At 50.1% G+C, this 24,586-nt stretch overlaps 1 protein-coding gene across 3 annotated transcripts in view; it reads left to right on the forward strand.

Moving 5' to 3' along the window:
* The window catches only part of ppp2r2ba (protein phosphatase 2, regulatory subunit B, beta a), a 40,052-nt gene extending 16,665 nt beyond the window's left edge, over positions 1-23,387 (forward strand). For 2 of the 3 annotated variants that reach the window (XM_084699128.1, XM_084699129.1), the window contains 9 exons: positions 14,400-14,497; positions 14,720-14,885; positions 15,950-16,062; positions 18,302-18,479; positions 18,967-19,131; positions 21,524-21,693; positions 22,169-22,260; positions 22,395-22,518; positions 23,201-23,387. In XM_084699128.1, coding sequence (XP_084555254.1) covers positions 14,400-14,497; positions 14,720-14,885; positions 15,950-16,062; positions 18,302-18,479; positions 18,967-19,131; positions 21,524-21,693; positions 22,169-22,260; positions 22,395-22,518; positions 23,201-23,356 — 1,262 coding nt within the window. In that variant the 3' untranslated portion in view covers positions 23,357-23,387. Of the gene's footprint in view, positions 1-5,313; positions 5,685-14,399; positions 14,498-14,719; positions 14,886-15,949; positions 16,063-18,301; positions 18,480-18,966; positions 19,132-21,523; positions 21,694-22,168; positions 22,261-22,394; positions 22,519-23,200 lie in introns of those variants that run through there. The other variant, XM_084699130.1, reaches the window with a different exon arrangement.
* Positions 23,388-24,586: the final 1,199 nt, after the last annotated feature.

Here is a 24,586-nt window from a genome sequence, read left to right on the forward strand (position 1 = left end):
CTATCGGAAGGTTGTTCTCTTCTTATTTGTCTTAGACAGCTCTTGTTTGTACAGTCACGCATGGCGTCTCGAAAGGTCTTGAACAAAGAACATTATATGGCTATATCCTTCATTTGCCAATGATATTCCGTGTTCATTATGAATGGAAACAAGCTGCGATTCTTGAGTAGACCATTAACCCCGTCTAAGAAATATGTTAAAAAACGCTCCAAGTGTATTAAGACGAATATGACCACAATAATGACGTTTGAGGATCTTAATGATTCAATTATGTAGACAGCTGTTGTGCTGCATAGCAATGTCGATTCACAAGCAGTTTCCTAGCAACTAGCGTGGGTTAGAGTGCCTTCCTTTGAGTGGTACAATTGCTCTTAGCGTAGAATCACAAAGCTTCGTTTACATGGCTATGCATCAATCTGACGCCGAGACACGGAGCTTCCATTTTTACTGTTCTGACACTGGCATCTGTCTATTTACAATTCAAATGTATGTGTTTGGTGTGTGTCTCTATGTGTGTGTGTGTGTGTATGTATGTGTGTGTGTGTGTGTGTGTGTGTGCGTATGTGCGTGGGGGGGGGAGGGTAAGTGGGTTATCTGTGTGTGTGCCCTCAAGGTCAGATATAGAATCTCCATGGCCATTCAGGAGCTGGTAAGAAATAATTAAAAATCATTGGTTTCAGTCCAAGAGGTTTTGCACTAATCATTGAACATGCAATATTTCAATTAAATCAGTACCAGGGGAAGGAGAGGGGGGTAGAAACAGGGTTTGGCAGAAAAGAAAATGGGGATGGGGTGAGGGGATGTGGGGGGTAAGGGTTGCGAGGGGCAAAGGAGAGTCAAGGGAACCAGAAATACAATCCTGTCTGTCGACGTCTAGGAGCGATTGAGCGTTTGTGTCTCATTGTGGTTTAATTGGAATGACACCATGAGTAAAGCCCACAGATTTAGGGACAGCCTCCAGGCTTGATTTAATACCTTCAACCAAAACTACACATCCATCTCTTTATTGCTCTCTCTCTCTCTCTCTCTCTCTCTCTCTCTCGCTCTCTCTCTCTCTCTCTCTCTCTCTCTCTCTCTCTCTCTCTCTCTCTCTCTCTCTCTCTCTCTCTCTCTCTCTCTCTCTCTCTGTCTCTCTCTCTCTTACGCCCCACCCCCACATGCCCCTACCAGCCACCTCCAGCCCTCTACCAGTTCTCCACCCACCCTCCTCTATCCTCTTTGAGATTCCCATGTATCTCCATTCCAATCTCATTGCATATCAGCCTCAAAACGGTCACTGAATTTACAGTTTATCAAAGACTATAACAATGGCGTCTCAATGGAGCAGCCATTTTCTAGTTGCCCTACTCATTCTCCTCCATCTCAAAAAGCCATTAGACATCTTACTCAGCCTCTGCAGTCCACTGTTTTGATCGGAAACCTATTCCTCCAGACCTGTGGTGGAGAAAGGGCAGACGGAGCAGGTTTCCCCAGGCAGGGAGGCTCTCTCCCTGGGCTTTCCTGGTGCTTAGCCCCTCCCTGACAGATGGGCAGGGCGGTCAATCCTATTACCACCCTGTGCTTTTAGATCTTGTGGGCGTATGCCAGGGTGGGGAATGGAGGGTCTTACTCGAAGCCTCCTAAGAACGATAAAGAATCTCATGGTTGTTTGTTTGCTAACAGTTCACAGCTTGTGTACTTATAGGAGAAAGAGGGTGAGGTGGGGAAGCGCGAACATCACCATTGAGGTTCAGTTGTGCCTCCAGTAAAAAGAAACAGAATGGAAATATTTGTTTTTTTAATATTGACGTATTTTTCCTTTTCAATGTGTATGTTGCCAAACATTAACTAAGTGCATACACTATAGCGCAATAACACAATTTGTCAATAAGCAGTGGTATGGAAAGAAACATGAAATAATACGGACAGGATGCACATTTCATAGAAAATGAAATAAGAATTTGAAATACTGACGAGCAATGCACAACTTTACAATCACATTTGGATGTGTGAATACTATGTATGTCGTTTGGTATACCAAAAACCTGTACAGCTGTGTCTATATATGTGTGTGTGTGTGCATGTCAACAGTGTACGTGTGTGTGCGTTATTTGGTATGCAGAGCGCATCCTAGCCTACCCAGCACAGGCATCCCCAGGTCAAGCAATTACCACACATCAAGGGGAGCAATTGGCCGTGACTAAAATATCATGGCCATGTGATGGCTCCTATGTTGGGCTTCCTGGGCCTAATTTAACCCACTTTGTCCACACGATTGAGGAGGAATGAGAACATGCTCTGGGGTTGTGCTCTCCCATGTGGTGGCTGTCAGGCTGCCACGCTGGAGCTGGGCTGCAGACAGGCGTGTCGCATAGAGGGTGCTTGACGTGGGCCTGATCCTGGTGTTCAATAAGAGAGGGGAGAGAGGGGAAAGAGGAATGGTGGGTTGAAAGAGGGAGGGCAGGGGAGAGAGGGAGAGTGGGGAGAGAGGGAGGGTCGGGAGAGAGGGAGGTCTGGGGAGAGAGGGAAGGCTGGGGAGAGAGGGAGGGCTGGGGAGAGAGGGAGGGCTGGGGAGAGAGGGAGGGCTGGGGAGAGATGGAGGGCTGGTGAGAGGGAGGGCTGGGGAGAGAGAGAGGGCTGGGGAGAGAGGGAGGGCTGGGGGAGAGGGAGGGCTGGGGAGAGGGAGGGATGGGGAGAGAGGGAGGGCTGGGGAGAGAGGGAGGGCTGGGGAGAGGGAGGGCTGAGGAGAGAGGGAGGGCTGGGGAGAGATGGAGGGCTGGGAAGATGAAGAGGAAGGTGAGGGAAAGATACAGGAGGCCGGGGAAAGGAGAGATGACAACGCTAAACAGAAAAAAGAGAGCTCATAGGGCTGGATTTAAAAGCCGAAGAGAGAGAGATAAGGGATGGAGAGAAGTTGAGAGAGGGGGGATGGGGTAGCATGATATCATTATAGCAGGAGCATTGATCTCAGGCTTTGACTGTTGGCACCTTTTTCCATGCACACTCATTATACAGTCAGATGTACTGACTGCCTTTTTCTGTCACTTCTAACCTTCTCTGTTGCCCCCCCCCCCCCTCTCTCTCTCTCTCTCTCTCTCTCTCTCTCTCTCTCTCCCACACACACTCTCTCACACACACACACACATTGTCTCACAATAATACACACAGATAGACACATAGAAAACGTGCAGCTATAGCAAGACAAAGAAAGAAAAATATGCCCTGAGCTTCATTTCCAAAACACAAATCTGAATCGTCCAATCGCAAGGCTTCCCTCCGCTGGCTGTGCTAATTCTATTGTTTCAGGGGGATTTCTCATTTATTTCAGTTTAATCCTATCCCCATAATTCAACTGTGACCCCTGCTGAAGTCTTTTTTTGGAGAGCAGCATCCCCGAATACAACCGCTCCCATTGTCTGGCGACTCGCTGTTTAAATAACGATAAAGACAAGGGACTCGGTGAGCAGAGCCGCTGTGCACCCGGACGCGTCTGAAAAGGTCAAGGCTGGAAGGTTTGTTCCTCCGCAGATTTCATTACAAGAGCCGAGGACTGCGAACATCGGATTGAAACCCTCCGAACACGAGACCTCCCCAACGCTCCAGCACCCGGCGTGGTTATTATAGTACCATGCATGGATAATGCCCTCTAATGTGTTCACAAGGAGGCGGGTGGGTGATGGGGTGTAAAATGGGTCCCCGTGTTGGAAGGCCCGATGAAGGGCCTTGTTTTTGCTGCGAGCATCCTCCCATTCATCCGCCCCCACCCCTTTATAGCCCCCCTCACAGCCAGATCCCCATTAGCACTGGAGCAGGGGATTGGCATGCATGTGCAAATGGGTTTGTGGATTAGATGTGTGTAATGCATTTAGGATGGGGGGGGGGGGGGGGGGGGCTGGATCTCTTTATTTATGATCTCGGTCTGGGGACTGGAGAAAGACACTGTCCGAAGGTTTGATTATAGTTTTTGAGCGCTTAAAACCTATTGCACGGATATGTGTGAGTTTGTAAGTGTGTGTGTGGAAAGGTACACTTTCTCTTATATGCGCACACACATGTACACTCAAACACACATCTACAGTCCCACACGCGAGGACACAAAGACACACACACACACATATTTGGGATTACCAGTGTACTGTACCAGAGGAAGTCCCACAGTGTCCGTTATTAAACCCAGCGTGGAAATTGGATCTTTCCAGAATGACATGCCGACGGCTGCTCGTCTGATCAAATTAATCAGTGTTTGGCAGCTCTTCTGCCCCTTCTCTCTTGCTTCCTTGTCTTTCTCTCTCTCTCTCTCTCTTTCTCTCTCTCTCTCTCTCTCTCTCTCTCTCTCTCTCTCTCTCTCTCTCTCTCTCTCTCTCTCTCTCTCTCTCTCTTTCCCCTCTGTCTCACTTTCCCTCTTTCTCTCTATCTCTCTCCAGTATTATCTAATCCAAACTCACTTTGTCCTTCCATTTCCCTCCTCCAGCCTCTCTCCCCCATGCTCAGGTCTTGGAAACAAAGTATATGTCAAATGGCCGAATGGATCTTTGTAACAATTTCAAGTCTTCTCTCATCCTGCCTTCTCATCCACTGTAGGACAAACCTGTTTGTGTGTTAGTGTATAGCTTGAGTTAGCAAGTAGTAAATTAAAGGTGTAGGCCTATATTTGGGAATAATATAAATGATTCCCTTATGTAGTCCTCCATGGCACTCCTTTACAAGACTTGTCAGTGGCTTGGCCGACCTGGTTCTACCACATGTCTAGCTTGGTTTAAAATACACCTTTATGTCATACTCAGCTGACCATGAGGGCACTAGGGTGGCTAGCCCCAAGTCAAGGGCAGTTAACGGATCTACCTTGCAGTTTTTAAAGAACCAGCCTGCCATCGGCTGTTTATGGGAGGTGCCCCTGCGCGTCTGAGCAAGAAGCACGGAAATTGGTCCATTGGCGCTGCGTTGAGTCAGCTGTTAACGGTGCTTGCCACTGAAGTCAGAAGCCGGCTAGTGCAGTACAGGAAAGGAGAGACTTTGCCAGAGCGAAAGACAGCAGAAGTCGATGTGCCATTCTGCCGACGCACCGAGCCGCGAGGAGTGGCATGGAAAAACTGGATTGATCGAAGCAGGCTTGTTGACGCATAATCCCGCCCCGCGCTGTTCACTTCGGGAGGGGGAAATCCAGTTTGCCTGAACTCAAATCCTCCGAAAGAGATTTACCGAGGTCTGCTTGCTCGCACTCTCAGTTGCATACCGGTACCCTGCTCAGAGTTCTTCGTTTGGATTGCATTCGTTGACCGTCTGGATGTCAGTCTTAACTGTCGGCCTATTTTGATATTGGGAATTTTTTGCGTTTCTCAACCACAAAATAAACAAGTAATTTCGTACAAATTTGTTATATCGTTATAGACTATTCGTTATAGTGACACTGGTGAAATCAGCGCTGTCATTGCGTAGCCTAAGTGTAGCCTGTTTGATGCGCGGTGAGGTGCGGACAAGACCTGCCAATATAAACATTTGATCATTCTGTTGAATCTACCGGAGAATTGGAGACATGACAAACCCCCCGCTGGTCTCGCAGCCCGCCTGCTGACGGTAACGGGCATGATGGAAGCAGGTCTATCGGTCTCAGGATCCCGAACTAACCGATTTATCAATGGAGGAGGAGAGTGACGCCCGGAAAATCAACAACAGCTTTCTACGCGACCATAACTATGCAACCGAAGGTATTTCACGTTAAATATTATATTTTATGCACATTTAGGACAGGTCCGCGTCAAGAAAGGGAAGCGGCATTTCAAGCATGGTGATTGATTACAAAAATACTGGGTGACTGATCATTATGGTAATTGTAGGCATCATAGCTCGTCAAGTTATTTAGGTGGATGAGTTAGGATTTAGGAGAGGGGGGGATTTAACATATAATCTCAGCAAATGGATAAAGTAGCCTTGGCTACACCCAAATCAATTTTGTTTTACTGAAAAGGTCTGTTGATTCAATTTAAGAACATAATCAGCAAATATGACGGTTTTTCATCCCATCCCATTGTATTGACTGAATCCTGTAGTACCTATTATGAGATGAGTAGAATTCCAAGGACATAGGGGAGATGCATCCCTAAACGTTGCAATGAAACCTGAGACAGCCTTGTGTCAGCATCAGAACCAGCCACAGCAAGGCCTCTCAGTCTCTCTCTATTTCTCTTTCTTTCTTTCTTTCTTTCTTTCTTTCTTTCTTTCTTTCTTTCTTTCTTTCTTTCTTTCTTTCTTTCTTTCTTTCTTTCTTTCTTTCTTTCTTTCTTTCTTTCTTTCTTTCTTTCTTTCTCTCTCTCTCTCTCTCTCTCTCTCTCTCTCTCTCTCTCTCTCTCTCTCTCTCTCTCTCTCTCTCTCCCTCTCTCTCTCTCCCCCTCTCTCTCTTTCTCTCTCTCTTTCTCACACACTCACACTCACGCAAGCACACACACACACGCACACACACACAGGCCCGGCTCCTGCAGGTTTTAAGGGCCATTAAGACATTCTGATCCGGCTTGATTGGATATCCAGGAGCAGGACTCACAGGATGTGTGTTGCCAGAGCTCTCTCATTAGCCCACATGTACTGGGTAGGATGTTCAGTGTAAATGCTAACCCGCTCTCCTACTTGCCTGGCTTTCGTCAAATCATTGATCTGCATCAGGATCTACAGATATCATTAAGCCTGTCATTAGACCGTTTCTCATTAGGATGTTCATCCCCCATCACGGATCATGTCCATCGATTAAGCCTGCTGGCTGGGCCCGCATTCTGCCCCATTGACCACTGGAATTGGTCCACCAGGAACATGAATACATTTTATGAGGGCTCTCTGAAAGCTTTCTTTGCTATATAAATGTCCCCGTGAAGCTGTTCTTCTATGGGATCAGCTCATCCACATGTGTGGGTCAGGTGTACCCGGTCAGTGCTTCTATAGAGCGTTCACCAGAGGGAGCATCCTCAGGTTGTGGGGTTGGCAGTGGAGCTCACCCAGAGGGACGATTGGCTTCTTTTGGTGAAGACGTTCCAAACAGCACGGTTAAAGGTTGCCAGGAAGGGTCTTTGAGAGACCGTTCCTGTTTCTGCGGCGACGTCAAGAGCTCTCTATTGTTGGATGTTTGCGGTGTTGGGTTCAAGGGGAGATGGGTGTAGGGGGGCGGCGGGGGGAGGGTATGTTGGAGTGAAAATGCAGGACAGTTGGAAGGCGGTTAGAGGGGACCGCAAGGTGGATCAATGTCACCCATCCCTACATCAGAACCTCCCGGAGAGAGTCCAGATCGGATTTCAGGGGCCACTGCAGGACTGGAGGACAGGGCGAAAACCAGAGAGGCAAAGTGTGTGTGTGTGTGTATGTGTGTGGTCTCTAAGTGTCTGCACAACGTACAAGGATCAGACAGAGAGAAACACGGAGCGAGGCAGAGTGAGAGAGAAAGAGAGTGAGAGAGAGAGAGAGAGAGGCAGAGTCAGAGAGAGAGAGAGAAAGAAAGACAGAGAGTGGCGATTGGTGAGAGAAAGGGGAGGACGAGAGGCTGTAAATTAGAGTTCCTCTCTGCTGATGAGGACAGCCTGGGCCAGGGCCCAGCTGGGATGCCCATGTAGGAGTGTCTGCATCTTTGTGTTCTTTACGGCTCGGATTTACGGCCGATTGTCACGCCTCGTATATCACCGATGTGTGTGTCCACTCTGTTCCTGGCTGCAGGCCTGAGGGTGTGAGTGGGTCCGCAGCGGGGATCAGACCGCCGTTGTCTGGCTCTGTCCTCCAGCCCCATAAATCCCCCTGCTGATGAGACAGAAACACAAGAGCTCTTGTGCAGAGATGTAGATGGCCCCGCACCTACTCAGACACAGACACGCACGCGCAAGCAAGTTTAGACACGCACTCATGCATGCACGACAGCACGTTCACACACATTTATACGCACCCACCTACGCACACGCACGCACACACACGTACGTACACCCACACATTCACACACACACAACCCCCCCCCCCCCCCCCCACACACACACAGACCCCCAGTTGAACAGAAAGGTGTTGGGGAGTTCCCTCAGGCATTGCTTACACTGAGCAGAAGGACATTTTCCAATGTCCCATTTTAATGATGTCACACATTCACCTTTGACCGTGGCTATGCACCAATCCCATGGCCCAGTGGGTTTGTGGGTGTGGCGTGTGTGTATCGAGCCTCTTACATACAAGTCTGTGGGTTTGAGGCTACGGGGTGTATTGGCTGACACATGTTCGCAATCCCAAATGGAGCTGTAAAAGGCAGACAGAGAGAGAATTTTGAAATGGAGAGATCTTTGTCTGGAGAAAATACGAATCCTCGCTGTTTTGCATACAACAGCGTTCTGCAGATTCTGCACGTTGCTAATGGCGATAGAATGAATTGCCCTGCTGTGTGTGCGCGGGAGGGGCCGGGTGGTCTGTGTGTGTGTGTGTGTGTGTGTGTGTAAGTGGGGGTAGGGCTTGGGGTGTGTGGTGTCTACATCTGCATTTGAGCTGTGTACGGTTAATGGTGTGTCACACTGTCCCCCCATACAAAGATTCATCACCAGATGTTTTAGATGCTCCAGAAAGCCCACTGTGGGACCACCAAGTGCATCTTTAAATGGATGAGCTCCCCCCATGGAGAACAGCAAGGTTTGGAAACATCTACGAGGGCTTTCGCCCTGTGAGCCAGCCCTAATGTCGGGTGTAGCATTGATTTCTGGTCCCTTACAATTTAGCCAGCGGAACAATGACCCCTGATCTATTGGTGTGACATGTAATCTTTTCCACCCGCTATCCCTCTCCTCTTTCATCGTTCTCTCTTTCCCTGCCTCTCTCTCTAACTCTCTCTCTCTCCCTCCCCCACCTCTCTCTGTCTCTTTCTTTAGTTTCTCCCTCTCTGTTTCATCTTTTTTTCTCCCCGTTTCTCTCTCTCTGTGTCTCGGTCATGCGAGTCTGTGATGTGTACTGTTGTTAGTGAGCTGCTGCATACTGATGCATGCTCGTAGCAGATGACTTTCAGCCTGTGCTGCTGGTGCTGACGAGAGACAAGACTGTGGAGCCAAGGCAAACGGCCCCCGGGCCACATTTTAGCATCCCATCATGAAAGACCTAGCCCCCCTCCTAACCCCGCCCCCCCGCGCTCCATTCATTATTCACTACGAAACACTCCAAATGTTGGGCCTTGCCTCGACACATCGCAAAACATCGGGAAAGGGAGGGGGATGTTTGCATGTAACTACTTTTGTGTGTGTGTTGGTAGGCGTGTGTGGCGTGTGTGAGATGTTCGCTGCAAGCTGCGAGGTTCCGACAAGTCCCAGTCCTTCCTCCCCAGCTGCTTTCCTCTCCTGATTAGCTGCAGTGAAATGAAACATTAATGAGAATTTATGAAAGAACGCCCTGGCTAATTCCACTGTAGCAAAATGCTGAAGCGTGAAATTCCTCAAACGCAAAGGGTCCCAACATAGCTCTCTGTTTTCACCATTTGCAGTCTTATGGTGATGAATGTGTGCGTTTAACATAATGTGTGTGCTACTACCTTTTTGCTAGCCTGGAGGCTAGCAGTGGTTGACCTTCTTGCACCCCGTAATGGGAGACCTTTGTGGGGTCGTGTTCTGTGGGAGGGGATGGTGGTGGGGGGGCCGGGCCGGGCAGGTAGAGAATGTTAGGCTTTGTGATGGGAAGGTCACTGGTACACGCAGTCAGAGTTCTGTACATGCAGTGCAGTGCAGACAGAAGACACCTTGGCTTAGTATCACTGTAACCTTTATACAATGGACTTTGTTTATGGAAGGGATTGAACAGGATGAAGTGCTCAGAGAAGAAGAGAGAGTGAGAGGGAGGGAGGCAGAGAGAGATAGGCTTTGTGTCCCCTACTACAGTCAGTTGAGCTCTTTTGTATCTTCTTATTTTCTGAGTCTGTCTCTATCTCTCTCTCTCTCTCTCTCTCTCTCTCTCTCTCTCTCTCTCTCTCTCCCCCTTTCTTTGTCTCATCTCCTCCCCTGTCTCTATCTAATGTTTTGTCTATGGTTCAATTCGGATTAGTGATGTGTTAATGAAGTGAGAGATGTGGAGCAGTATAACATGTCTAGCCCATCTCACCCTCAGTCCCTGGATAGTGACACACCACACACACACACAAACACACCACACACACACCCCCATACACACCACACACCCCCATACACACAAACCACAGACACACCCACACATCCTGTCTCCATCTCAGGGGACTGATTCAACAGCAAGCAGGTTAATTAGCTGGTTCACTCCAGCCCTCAGATGAAACACAGCTGCCTTGTGTGCTGCTCTATTGTGTTGAGCTCAGATGTGACTGAGCCAGCGCGCCTGGCCGGTCGGCCTTTCTCAGAACTGATAGCTGTGTACATCTCACCGAGGAAAGCCTATGTGGTCACATTAAAAATATCCATGCAAAAGAGCGGGAGACATGTTGAGAACGATGGAGAGAGAGAGACAAACACACAGACAGATAGAGAGAAAAAGAGATAAAGGGTTTGATAGAGAAAGGAGAGATGTAATGGAGAGGGAATGAGACAGAGAAGGAAAGGACAAGACAGAGAGAAAAAGAGAGAACGAGAGAGAAAGAGAGAGAGCGCTAGGGAGAGAGAGAAGGAGAGAGAAGGATAGAGAGAGCTAGAGAGAGAGAGGGAGAGAGCTCCTGAAATATCCTCCAGACTGATCCTTTGACGCAGGCGTCTCAGTTCAAGTGCTCTAATCCTTTCTCTGTGTCTGAAGCTAACAAAGCATTTACACTCACCAGTTTCCTTCTCCCCTACCTGGAATTACAGCACCCTTATGCAACCGGCTTTCAGCACAGGCACGCCATTTTGGGGAAGGTGGTGCTTTACACGTACACAACCTCTTTGCATTGTTGCTATCCGAGAGGTTATGTGTTTGAGGTAATCCGACGTGTGTGTGCGTGTGTGTGTGCGTGTGTGTGCGTGTGTGTGTGTGCGTGGCTATTTTTGTTAGTGTTTGTGTCTGCCTCTGCTGTGCAATCCCGTATTGACCTAGTTAGGACCTCTCACCTCTCTCTGCTGCTGAGTCGAAGCGCCAGACAAAAGCAGTCTGCTCTCGATATGATTTCATTTGGTCTGGTGAGAGTTCTGTTCTCCGTCTAACGGGGAGAAGATATTGGAGGACAAAGCTCCGCGAAAAGCAAATCACTTTCTCCTCTTCGGCCGCGCTAATCGGTTTCTGCTTTGCCAGTTTCTCATTCGAAAATCAATTTATATCTGTGTTTTCATACAGTTTCTCTCACCCCAATACTACAGGCTATATTCCATATTCCAAGTTTTGTCTGCCATATTCAATGTGCCTAATATTCTGTGTGCTATAGTCCATATTCTATATTCTATATGCCACAATCCATATTCTAAATCATGCATTCCATAGTACATATTCTGTATTCTATATGTCATAGTCCATGTTCTATATTCTATATGTCATGTGCCACTTCTATGTGTGCGAAGGCTGTCGGAGATTAAATCTGTACATTGAGAGCTGCGAAGGGGAACTATACCGACCACACACAGACACACCCACACCCACACGCACAGTTTGTTGTTACTGGTGATGGATGTGTGTTATCAGGGAGCTCCTCTGAGATGTCTCCAGACCCACTGACGTGCCTGTGTCAGACCTGGCTGCCCACAGGATTTATTAGCTTTACTCTGGCACAGGCTGCCTGTGGACTGTGTGTATGTATGTGCACGTGTGCATGCGTGTTGATTTCGAGAGAATAACCCATTGATCCGAACAGCTTACTAGGCTGCCTCTGGTAGTATCTGACTCTGGGAGGATGTTTATTTAGTTAAAGAGGTAGACAAGCTCCTTGAAGAGCAGTCGTGTATGGTGACTCGCAAGTGCTCCTGGGCCCCGTCCTGAAGCTCCATCCTCTCAGATGATTGAAGGACGTATTGGTGTGTAAACTCATTTGAAAAGCCTTCATTAATTACGTCTTCCCCTCAGTGGCTTAATGTGTTAATGATTGGAGCTGGAGAGAGAAAGAAGAAGAGAGGCAGGGAGGGAGGGAAAAAAGAGGGAAGGAGAGTGGGGACAGTGAAAAAAGAAAGACACAGAGAAAAAGAAAAGAAAAGAGAAAATGAGAGAAAGATAGGGAAGTGGGAGAGATACAGGAGGAGGGAGAAGAGAGAGAGAGAGAGAGAGAGAGAGGCGAATAAAGAGAGGGTTGACTAAAAGAGTCCCAGGCTAAGCTGTTTCTTTTCGATTCACACCAATGACTGATGAGATTGGGAGCTGTGTTTGTGTGTGTGTGTGTGTGTGTGTGAGAGAGTGAGGGCTTATGGGGTGTGCGTGTGTGTCAGTGTGCGTGTATTATCTCAGGAGAGTGTATGTGCCTCAGAGAACAATAAGGTGTGTCAGTGGGGTATTCCCTGGCTGTAATAGGGTCAGAGTGAGTCTTGTCAGGGAAATGTCATTAGGCTCCAGATTCTAATGTGATTGGTGGAGCCCCCCTGCTTACCTCATCATCCACACATTGTGATGAGGCACACTCCACTCAGCTTGCAGCTAGGACGGAACACTCCTCTCTCACACACATGCTCACGCGCGCACACACACACACACACACACACACACGTGCATTTGCACTCACTCAAACGCGATCACACACACAAGACACTCACCCACGCAGGCGATCGCACGCGTAACACTCACACGTAACACACAGTCACTCACACGTAACACACAGACAGACTTGTCAAGATTTACCTCCACCCAGCCCTGTCCACTCACACCTGCCTGTCCCCTTCACACATGACTCCAGACGCTGCATCGCACAGTTATTGCAGCTTTTTCTCTATGTCTGCCGGATTACTGCTACCATCAGCAACTAAGTCAGAGGGCTATTGGCACACACACGCACACACACAGTCACACAAGCACACACGCTCACACATGCACTGCCGCTAGAGACAGACACGGTCTCCATGGCAACGCTCCCGGTCTCCTTCTTGCGGCTCAGCCAGTATCGGGCCCACGGAGGGTGTAGGGGGTTGAAAACTCTCTCGCTTTCTCTCTCTCTCTGTCTCTCTCTCTCTCCCTCTCCTTCTCTCTCTGTCTCTCTCCCTCTCTCTCCCTCTCGCCCTGTCTCTCCCTGTCTCTCCCTCTCTCTCTGTCTCTCTCTCCGTCTCTCTCTCTCTCTCCGTCTCTCTCTCTCTCCGTCTCTCTCTCTCCCTCCCTCTCTCTCCCTCTCTCTCCCTCTCTTTCCCTATCTTTCCCTCTCTCTCTCTCTCTCTCTCTCTCTCTCTCTCTCTCTCTCTCTCTCTCTCTCTCTCTCTGTCTCTCTCTCTCTCTCTCTCTCTCTCTCTCTCTCTCTCTCTCTCTCTCTGTCTCTCTGTCTCTCTCTCTCTCTCTCTGCTGTGTGGTGATACGGCTGAAGTAATTGTCCACCCATACAAGAGCTTTATCTGTTGATCTGTTGCTGCAGGAGCCAAGCCAGCATGTGTCTCCTTCCCAGAGCTGTGCCAGTTAGCACCGCTAGCACTGGGCGCTGTCCATTACCACGGAGGCATCTCTCTGTAGGTGAAGACAGAAGTAGTGCTTTGTCACAGATATGTCTTATTCTTCGATTTACCTGTAGGTGGATCTGATATGAGCCCTTTTTAAAGAACATTTAAAGCAACAACAACAAATCTGTTGTTGAAAATGAAGGTAGCTTAACGGTTTTGTATTTGCTACTCGCTACGAGTTCCTGGCTGGGTGACATTTTGCTAGTCAGCAGGCTGGAGCTGTCCTACATTATTGAGCAATAACACAATCATCCAGCCAGCCATCTAGTCATCCAGACAGCTAGCCAGCCAGACAGCCAGCTCTCTCTCTCTCATTGCTGCCTGTTCATAACTCATTTATCTGGGTCACCAGTGTTCTGGAGAGTCCTCCTGGGTTCACTCCCTCAGCTTTGAAGATTTCAGTCAGTCACGAGCACAATGGACGCCCAGACTGATACAATGGGGACATGGGAATCTGTAGAAGAAAAGGTTTATTGTCTCTAAGATGTGTCATGATGATGTCATTCTTTGTTCTGCTCACAATCATGACGTCGTGTAGTTAGTCGAGGAGGCTCTCTCCCCATGGACACGCATGTTCTTCTGTCCCTGTCCCCTTGTCCTATCCCCTGTTCTGTCCACTGATTGACGTGGTCTCTCCTACGTCCTAGCTGACATTCTCCTCAGCATTTCCAAGATGCCTTCAAATCCGAGCTGGCTTCATGTTGCCTTTTGTCCCGTATTTTTATGTCTCTACTGTGCTCCAGTTGACGTGATCTCTCGATATCCTAGCTGCCATCATAGTGCCTTTTGTCCTCGCTGGCATCATCTCTGTCCTGTCTCCTGTAGCTGATGTTGTATTTCCTTTTCTCCCAACTGACCTTATCTCTGTCCTGTCCTTACTAGCTGACATTATCTCGACGGTGGAGTTTAACTCTTCGGGGGAGCTCCTGGCCACAGGGGATAAAGGAGGAAGAGTGGTCGTCTTCCAGAGAGAGCAGGAGGTAAACTGCACTACCCAGCATGCAACACCCAGAGATTAGAAACAGATTTTGCATTAATAAACATGCAGAAGCCCGCGTCCTGCAATGTAAACACGCACACAGACCATGTAAATTCGAGACTCATTTCCTTCCAACAGCACACACGCGCCAAGCCCCCAAGCCTCGCTTTTCTCGGCTTATCCATGTTTACGTCTCTCTCTGTATTTCGTCTCCCTCCCCAAGAGCAAGAGCCAGCCACAGAGGCGAGGAGAGTACAATGTCTACAGCACGTTCCAGAGCCACGAGCCTGAGTTTGACTACCTGAAGAGTCTGGAGATCGAGGAGAAGATCAACAAGATCCGATGGCTGCCGCAGCAGAACGCCGCCTACTACCTCCTCTCCACCAATGGTAGGCAGGCGCCGTCCAGGGGCGGTTTACTAAGGCGGTTTACTAAGGCGCCGTCCAGGGGCGATTTACTAAGCGGTCAGAAGACCACGGGTGGAAATTTCATCAGAATCGGGCTGAATCAAGAACCTAGGAACTACATTTCATGTTCAACATGAAACCGTGTTCATACTTTGCCACATGAGTGTCAGGTGTTCCACTACATGCAGCAGTGTGATTTCCTTCTTTGTAGCATTCTAGCAGATCCTTTGGATGATTAATGGGATCCCTGGATGATTTCTGGTGTTGTAGAATACTAATAAACCCAGCAGATGAAGGGGGCTGCTGCAGTCATATCTACATGTGTTCCACTTGACTGAGCATCCAGACACCAGCGGAAGCCTTGCAGATTGAAAGCTTCATGCATGGCTGAAAGAGCACACACAGAAACACACACATACTACACGTACACCGTTATTGCAGCACTCTCTCTCTCTCTCACACACACACACACACATATACACCAAACCCAACAGACGCCTTGCAGATTGAGGTTCATGCATGGCTGCCACAGCAGACACACACAGCCTTCACCAGATGGACCGTCCTCTGGCGATGGCCCCACTACTCTGACACCAGTTCTACCACACACACACACACACACACACACACACACAACCATGCACACACACACAAGCATTACAAATAGGAAAAAGACTAAGACAGTTATAGAGTCTTGTGAAACATCCTTGGTCCTTTTCATCCACAGTGTCTTCATCCTCCAGTCTTACTGGGTATATTACTGCAGGTACAGGATGTTGCTGTCAGGGTGTTCCTGATGAACCTGTAGAGTAGAGCCAGCAGCACCAGCCTCCACCACATGGAGGGCCTGTCTTCCCTGGCCTGTGTCCAGCTCTGAGCCAGATTGACTTGACGCCCCCCCACCCGGCACACAGCAGTGTGCTGATCTCACCACCCACGTGCCAGTCTGCAGCCTCACCCTGTGTGTGTCTCTGTGTGTGTGTGTCTGTGTGTGTGTGTCTGTCTGTGTGTGTGTGTGTGTGTGTGTGTGTGATGTCTCCTCCCAGATAAGACAGTGAAGCTGTGGAAGATCAGTGAAAGGGACAAGCGTCCGGAGGGCTACAACCTGAAGGATGAGGACGGCAGGATCCGAGACCCCTCCACCATCACCTCCCTGAGGGTAAGAACTGCCCCAAACCGCCCCGAACCACCCTGAACCACCCAGAACCATCACACTTCCCATTACACCCCTTGTAGTTTAATTTTTGAGCTATTTTATATATGTTTATATCTATATATATTATATTAAATACAGTTTATACATACAGGATATGTATATACTATACTGTATATATTATACAGTATAATGTATAACTGAAGGTTAAAGTTGCTCTGGGCGGTTGTGATTGGAGGAGCCTGGTTCAAGGATGGCAAAGACGACGGGCAACCTCAGAGACAAAGAGCCCCCATCTCCCCCTCCTCCTCCTCCTTCATGGCGCAGATTCAGGGGGTGGAGTGGGGTGCGGCGAACACTCATAAGAGCATAATGATTATGCCCTGCTGATATCTTAGGGTCCTCAGGGGGGGAGAAATGAAAAATGAATGCCCCTTTATGTTATTGCGATGAATACTTTATGAGTGTGATGGGGGTAGTGAGTGTTCTCAGTCTGCTTCCGTCATGCCCGCTCCTAAACACCAGGCTGCTGCCTGGGTCCTCATCCTGGTCTTTCCTGCTCTGTGACCACGCGTGTCGTCTCAGTCAAACGACTATTATGGGCTGCGGTGGGCGTGCGTGTTGCCTACGCGCAGACTTCCTGTCGCGTGATGGCCTTCGAGGCTTCCTCTCCTTCCCGTGAAACGCGTGTGTGGAGCGAAGAGATCAGATCACGGACCTCAGAGATCACATGTTCATCTCCAACCCTGACAGATGAGCCCCTGTTCTCATCACAGCCCGTAACCACTGGTCTGGAGAGAGGGAGGGGGGAGTGAGAGAGGGAGGGAGAGAGAGAGAGAGACGGGAAGAGAGGTAAGGTAGAGATAAGGTAAGAACGAGGGATCGATATGTGTGCCGGGCCGAGGACCGTGAAGGGGATCTGATTTAATCATTTCTTTCATTCAGATTCACACTCCCCCCCCCCCCCCCCTCGTCTTGGTCTTTCATTTTTTACACAAAGACCCCAGACAGCATTGAAACGGTGTGTGTGTGTGTGTTGTGTGTATGTGTGCATACGAGAGTATGTGTGTGTCATTACAGATTAAGGCCTTGTTCTGCCGTGTCAGGCCCCCCTTTGTCTGGCTAACCAGGAGATCATAGGAGGGGGGGGGGGGGGGGGGACTGGGGAGAGGCTGCAGTCCCGTTACACAGACCAAGATGAAAATGCAGGAGGGGGGGTCAAGAGGAAAGGAGAGAAGAATAAACAAGAGATGGGAGGAGAGGCGAGGACAGGAGAAGAGAGGAGGATAGTAATGGAGCGGAGAAGAGAGGAGGAGATGAAGAAGAGGAGAGACCAGTCTGGTGGATAACCGGCTCCTCTCTCTCTCTGTAGAGAACTTGGTGGAGAGGGATGAGCACTTGATTTGTTTGCCTCTCTCCCCTCTCTTTCTTTGTCTGTATTTTATCTGCTTAATGGGGGCTTCATGCTCCATGCAGGCTGCCAAGGATTCTTTTAAGCAGTATGTGTGTATGTGTGTGTGTGCGAGAGAGAGAGTGAATGCGTGTGTGTGTGCTCTGCAGAGTTCAGTTATCATTCCACAGCAGGGCCTAGCGATGCCCTCAGGCCATCTCTGGCTCTGCTGGTCTCTGGCTCTCTGTCTGTTTATCTGTCTCCCTCCTCTCTCTCTCTCCCCCTCTCTCTCTCTCTCTCTCTCTCTCTCTCTCTCTCTCTCTCTCTCTCTCTCTCTCTCCCTCTCCCTCTCTCTCTCTCTCTCTCTCTCTCTCTCTCTCTCTCTCTCTCTCTCTCAGTCAGGGAGCTGGGTAGCCTATGGGTCCGGGGAGTGGGAGTGGGCTCAGATAACCAGGCTGTCACAGTGCCAGTCACCCAGCAGCTCTCTGCTCCAGCAGCCCCCCCCCCCCCCCCCCATGCTCCTGGCCTGTCCCTCCGTCCTCCAGGATCCAAATGTCAGGTTCTCCATGTGTTCCTCCCATGCACTTATGTCAGGCCTCTAACACTGCTCCACGCCCTGAGCCAACCCACAGAGGAGGATGAAGAGGAGGAGGATGAGGAGGAGGAACTGACTTATCGTCCGCCCATAGGGCTTTCAAGGCCTTTCTCATGCTGTAGCTCTGGCCGGTGGCCTTGAAAAGCCTAGGAATTAGTCTGTAATAGCTGTTTATACATCTCTATCCTCCCCTCCCTCACATCTCTCTCTCACCCTTTTCTATTGATTTATTTTCATTCCCCTCCCCCCCGCCTCTGCAGGTGCCTGTGCTGCAGCCCATGGACCTGATGGTGGAGGCCACGGCCAGGCGTGTGTTCAGCAACGCCCACACCTACCACATCAACTCCATCTCCGTCAACTCCGACCTGCAGACCTTCATCTCCACGGACGACCTTCGAGTCAACCTGTGGAACCTGGAGATCACGGACCGCAGCTTCAGTATCCTTCTCACGCACACGTGCACACAGACACACACACACACATGCACGCAGACACACACGCACATGCACACACACACACACACATGCACACAGACACACGCACACGTGCACACAGACACGCACACACGTGCACACAGACACACGCACACATGCACGCAGACACACACGCACATGCACACACACACACACATGCACACAGACACACGCACACGTGCACACAGACACACACACACATGCACACAGACACACGCACACGTGCACACAGACACACACACACGTGCACACAGACACGCACACAGACACGCACACACATGCACGCAGGCGCACATATTCTCTCCCTCTCTTTCCACCCCAACGACTCTCTTTCCCTCCCTTTATGCACAGTCTGTATGGCGGTGTTGTTTCATCGTGGACCCATCACTTGTTGTCTCGCACCGTGCGAACCCATCGTAGGAGTTGTAGTCCTTCACCCCCCCGCCCCTCAGACATTGTGGACATCAAGCCAGCCAACATGGAGGAGCTGACGGAGGTGATCACCTCAGCAGAGTTCCACCCCCAGCAGTGTAACACCCTGGCCTACAGCAGCAGCAAGGGCTCCATCCGCCTCTGCGACATGAGGGAGGCCGCACTGTGCGACAAACACTCCAAGTGTGAGTCCTGTGAGGGGGGAGGGAGGAGGGAGGAGGGAGGAGGGAGGAGGAGGAGGAGGGAGGAGGGGGGAGGGAGGAGGGAGGAGGGAGGAGGGAGGGGGGTGATAAGGAGAGAGGGAAGGAGAACGGGGTATGGGGGGATGGACAGAGAGGGTTGGGGAGGTGAGGTGTGGGGGGGGGGTTAATAGACAGAGAGGGGGCGAAAGGGGGAGGCATGGATAGGGGAAGAAAAGAAGAAAGAGGGAGAAAGGGAGAGGGGTGGAAGGGTGGAGGAAGAAGAGGCATGGTGTTGCATGCGGCCCTGAGAACTGCGAGACGGAACAGGAAGAGGAGCCAGGTAGCGAGGATGAGAATTAACGACCCAAAAGGAACGAGGGATTCAGAGGTAGAGAAAATAGCTTGTTCTGTTCATGGATGGCAATTCATATTCACAGTCCTTTAATCCAGCTCCAGGCGGTGAGGCTGACATTTAGTCTTCCCTGGCTCAATATGCTAGGATTGATAACCACACACACACACAAATACACATACACACATTCACTCACACACACACAGACAATGACCACCTGCCCCAGTTAAGCGTAAGATCGTATGCACGCAGTCTGATGGAATGAATAATGAATACATTGACATTTAAGCAGGCGATCAATGAAGTAAGAGTCCAAGCAGCTTTCCTTTAGAAAGACGCCTGCTTGTTCAATAATGGCAGTTATTTTTCCGAGTCATATTGACGTGTTCGGTGGCCTGTAACCTCCTACATCCTGTTGAATTTCACATGAGCGTTTTGGCTGAATATTGTAACACATTTGGGAAAACCTGAGGGCAGATAAACCCTATGGATTAGTTTATTTTTGAAAATACTTTTTTCTTCAAATCTCAATAGCCATGTCTTGTGATAAGAGCCTATAAGACGAATGGTGTTTGTTTGATAGCACACATTGTCCATTCCTTGACAGATGATCGCACACACACATAAACACACACACACACACTCACACCCCCACACACACACACACACACGCAGCAGGCAGGTGCATGCCTGTTAGCCGGAGGACAGGTCTGTTAATACAGTCCCACTCTCTCTCTGCATGAGCTCATATGGCTTACAGCAGTGTGGGAGCCCCCTGCCCCTACACACACACGCGCTTTCTCTTTGAGTGTGTGTGTGTATCCCCCCTGTCCCACAGCAATAAATCTCGAAGCCGTCCTGTAGACTGCTAGAATCAATCAGTGTTAGAGTGTGTTGAGGGACGCAAGGATGGAGAGAGAGGTATGGAGGGAGCAAGAGGGGGGGGGGGGGGGGGGGTTTATTGCGGCCTTCCCTAAAGCACTAAGCCCCAGGTCAGAGACAGGGGACCCCCCCACCCCACCCCCAGAGTCTCTCCAGGGACCCTATTACACACCTCTAGAGTGGGACAGGAGAGGGAGGGGCCACACCCAAATGTATAACACACACGTACACACACTGTAATAAACACACATGTAGAACACACACATACACACACTGTAGTAAACGCACACGCACACACAGCTTTTGTGAGGGAAAACATCTGCAAATCCAGCAGGGCTCAAAATGGGCCCGGCGGTTTGACATTGATTTGTTTTTCTTTCTCCCCCTCCCTCCTCCCCCTTTCTATCCTTCACCCCAAATCCCTCGTTAGGCTCCCCACTGACACACTGCACAGCTACTCTCTCAGTAGTGTCAACAGAGGGAGGGAGGGACTGGAGGGAGGAGAGGGGGAGGAGAGGAGGGACTGGGGACTATAGTGAAAGGAGAGGGGGAAGCAAGCAGGGGTAGAAGAGGAGTGGAGGGAAAGCGACAAGAGAGGGGGAAACAGGGAGGGAGGGAGGGAGGGAGGCAGGCAGGCAGGCAGAAAGGGAGGCAGGGAGGGAGGGAAGGAGGGAGGGAGGGAGGGAGGGAGGGAGGGAGGGAGGGAGGGAGGGAGGGGAGGGAGGGAGGGAGGGAGGGAGGGAGGGAGGGAGGGAGGGAGGGAGGGAGGGAGGGAGGGAGGGAGGGAGGGAGGGAGGGAGGGAGGGAGGGAGGGAGGGAGGGAGGGAGGGAGGGAGGGCAAGAGAGGAAAGGCGAAAGGGAGGGTGATGGAGCAGTGTAACTGACAGTATAATTATGGGATGTCTTGGCGTCCCCTGTGTGCAGGCCTGTACATGCATCAGCTGCCCTCGGCAACATCGATATGAATCCTAACAAAATGTACAGACCTTGTTGACCCACTGCTTTTACTGAGAGAGACCTGACAGAGAGAGACTCCTCAGAGATAGACCCCACTGAGCAACACGCACACACACGTTTACAGACATGTCGGGGTATTGTTCACCATCCTTACACCTAACTCTCTCTCTCTCTCTCTCCCTCTCCTCGTCTTCTCTCCCTCAGACTTTGAGGAGCCCGAGGATCCGTCCACTCGCTCCTTCTTCTCAGAGATCATCTCCTCGGTCTCTGACGTCAAGTTCAGCCACAGCGGACGCTACCTGCTGACCAGAGACTATCTCACCGCCAAGGTGTGGGACCTCCAGATGGAGAACAAACCCCTGGAGACCTACCAGGTACGCCACGCGTGTGTGTGTTACTGTGTGTGCTACTGTGCTACTGTGCGCGTTACTGGGTGTGTTACTGTGTGGGGTGTGTCTTTGTGTGCCCATCTTTCCAAACACGGGCCAGCCTTCGCCTAACCAGCCTGGTAAGGTTAAATAAAGGTTAGGCTGAATAAATCAAATTCAGCCATATTGATTTGGGTCCCATCACTCAACCTAATCAGATCCCACTGTCAGTGTGCCACCATGATACCCAGTCATCTTCACCAATTAACCCACAGTGATGTATTGAGCCCTGTGTCCCATAGAAGACTGATAGTGTGTGTGTGTGGGTCTGCTGCTGAAGCCTACATTGACTCTCCCTCACGCCGTGTGGTCCTTCGGGTCACGCCTACCGAGCATGATCATTGGCCGGCAATCTAGCAAGGTCAGGCGTGATTGATTAGAAAATCTGTCCATCGTGACCCCGGCTGTCTTCCTTGTGCAGGTCCATGACTACCTGAGGGGCAAGCTGTGCTCTCTGTATGAGAACGACTGCATATTCGACAAGTTTGAGTGTGTCTGGAACGGCTCAGACAGGTCAGTTAATGTCTATCTTATTTCTTTCCTTCTTTCTCCCTACATTATTTCTCCATCTCTCTGTCCCCCTCTCTGTCTCTGCCTCTATCAAACTAACCCTGTCTCTTTCCTTCCCTCCCTCCCTCTCTCTCCAGTGTGATCATGACCGGTTCCTACAACAACTTCTTCCGGATGTTCGACCGGAACACCAAGCGGGACGTGACCCTGGAGGCTTCCAGAGAGAACAGCAAACCCAGGGCCATCCTCAAACCCCGCAAGGTAGACAACCCTACACCCCCACCAGCCTAGCAGGCCCCACACCGAGCCCTGCACCACCTAGAACACTCTACAGCTAGACCTGTACCACTTAGAACACTCTACAGCTAGACCTGTACCACTTAGAAGACTCTACACTAGACCTGTACCAATTAGAAGACTCTACACTAGACCTGTACCACTTAGAAGACTCTACAGCTAGTCCTGTATCACTTAGAAGACTCTACAGATAGTCCTGTACCACCTAGAATACTCTACACTAGACCTGTACCACTTAGAAGACTCTACACTAGACCTGTACCACCTAGAATACTCTACACCTAGTCCTGTACCACATAGAATAATCTACACCTAGACCTGTACTACCTAGAATACTATACAACTAGACCTGTACTATCTAGAAGACTCTACACCTAGACCTCTACTAACTAGCCCCCCCCAACCCAGCACCTAGACCCACTGTTGTCTTGCACACACAAAGCAGCAGGCCCTAGCAGGCCTGAAGTGTTCTGTTTCTATTTGAGTTTTACAGTCCATCATTTTAGCTTCAGCAACATCTCACCTGAGCTGCGTTGAGATGTGCTGTATTCTGTCCAATGAGATTTGTTGTCCACCTAGGCTCAACAATGCCCCCTAGACACATGGAACTGGTGACCTCTCTAACAGCCAGTGTCCTCTCCCTCAGGTGTGTGTGGGCGGGAAGCGTCGTAAGGACGAGATCAGCGTGGACAGCCTGGACTTCAGTAAGAAGATCCTGCACACCACCTGGCACCCCCAGGAGAACATCATCGCCGTGGCAGCAACCAACAACCTCTACATCTTCCAGGACAAGGTCAACTAGAGGTCAACCCCGGGCCTCACGACCCCTGACCCCAACGCATGAGGGGCGGGAGGGAGGGAGATGAAGGATGGAGGAAGGAATGGAGGGATGGAGAAGGAGGACGAGAGCTGGATCCCCTGTATGCGCAGTGTGTCTCTGGGTGAGATCCTGGTGTCTGGTAAGACTGCTGACCTGCCGTTACACTGCTCTGCTGGGGTGCAGAGTTTTTCTAGACGAGGAGTTTTTGTGAGGCACGGAAAATTGAGAGTTCAGACTCTGAAATTCTGGAATGTGGTTGATCGGGAGACGGAATACACTTGAGTGAAAGAGGCTTCTGGACTAGATGGGAAACGAGACGTCTTCTGCACAAACCACTCCGCCTCCCCGATACAACTTTTTATTTATTTTCTTTTGTCATGCGACGCTGTGAAGAATGTGCGGGCTGCATATTCATACTGACTGGAAGGAGAATTATGGACCCATGGACCAAGACGTAGCATCCCTCGAACACCTTTGTCTGTGGATAAACATGGGATATGGGGACATTAAGCATAGAGCACACAGTTCAATTCTGCCTGCCCTGGAGGAAGTGTGCGACGTAGCAACGTCTCCTTGTTTACCCCGCCTACCCACCAGTCTATTGGCTGGGACAGGACCGTTGTCACGGTGTCGTCTCTGGACAGGAAGAGACTGTTCCATTCCGACCCCTGACCCTTCTCAATAGCACCGGAGCTGAGAAGGGGATTGTTTCCACCTGCTGTGAACCAGCCTGGTGAAGGTTGATCTCTCTCTCTCTCTCTCTTTTTTTTCCATGTTCCGTGTCTCCAGTAGGGGGCAGCGAGTCAATGTGAACAAGGCCTTTGTAGGCTTGGTACGATGGTTTTATTTAAAATGCTGTCATTGTTTTCCTTTTTTTTTTCTCTTTGGTCGATGATGATTCTGTTTTAGAAGCTGTGGTGCCTTCTTTTGGTATGTGGGGTTTGATGTTCGGGGAGGGAGGGGGGTGTGGGGGACGGGGGCTGGGCGGGCGAGCGGGCGGGCGGGGGGGGGGGGGGGGTTGACCGGGGTGAAGGGAGGGGGGATGGGGTGGAGGATGAGTAGGAGTGTGAATGTAAAAAAAATAGAAAAAAAGAAATGTGACAAGAAATGTTGACCTAAATCTTAGTTTAAAAAAAGGCTTTTTATTCTCTGTCTGTAAAACAAAAAAGTCCCCCTCCTCACACACACACACACACACTCTGATAAAGAAGC

This window comes from Hypomesus nipponensis, chromosome 1, assembly GCF_054491055.1.
Source record: "Hypomesus nipponensis isolate SF chromosome 1, ASM5449105v1, whole genome shotgun sequence".
NCBI classification, from domain to species: domain Eukaryota; kingdom Metazoa; phylum Chordata; class Actinopteri; order Osmeriformes; family Osmeridae; genus Hypomesus; species Hypomesus nipponensis.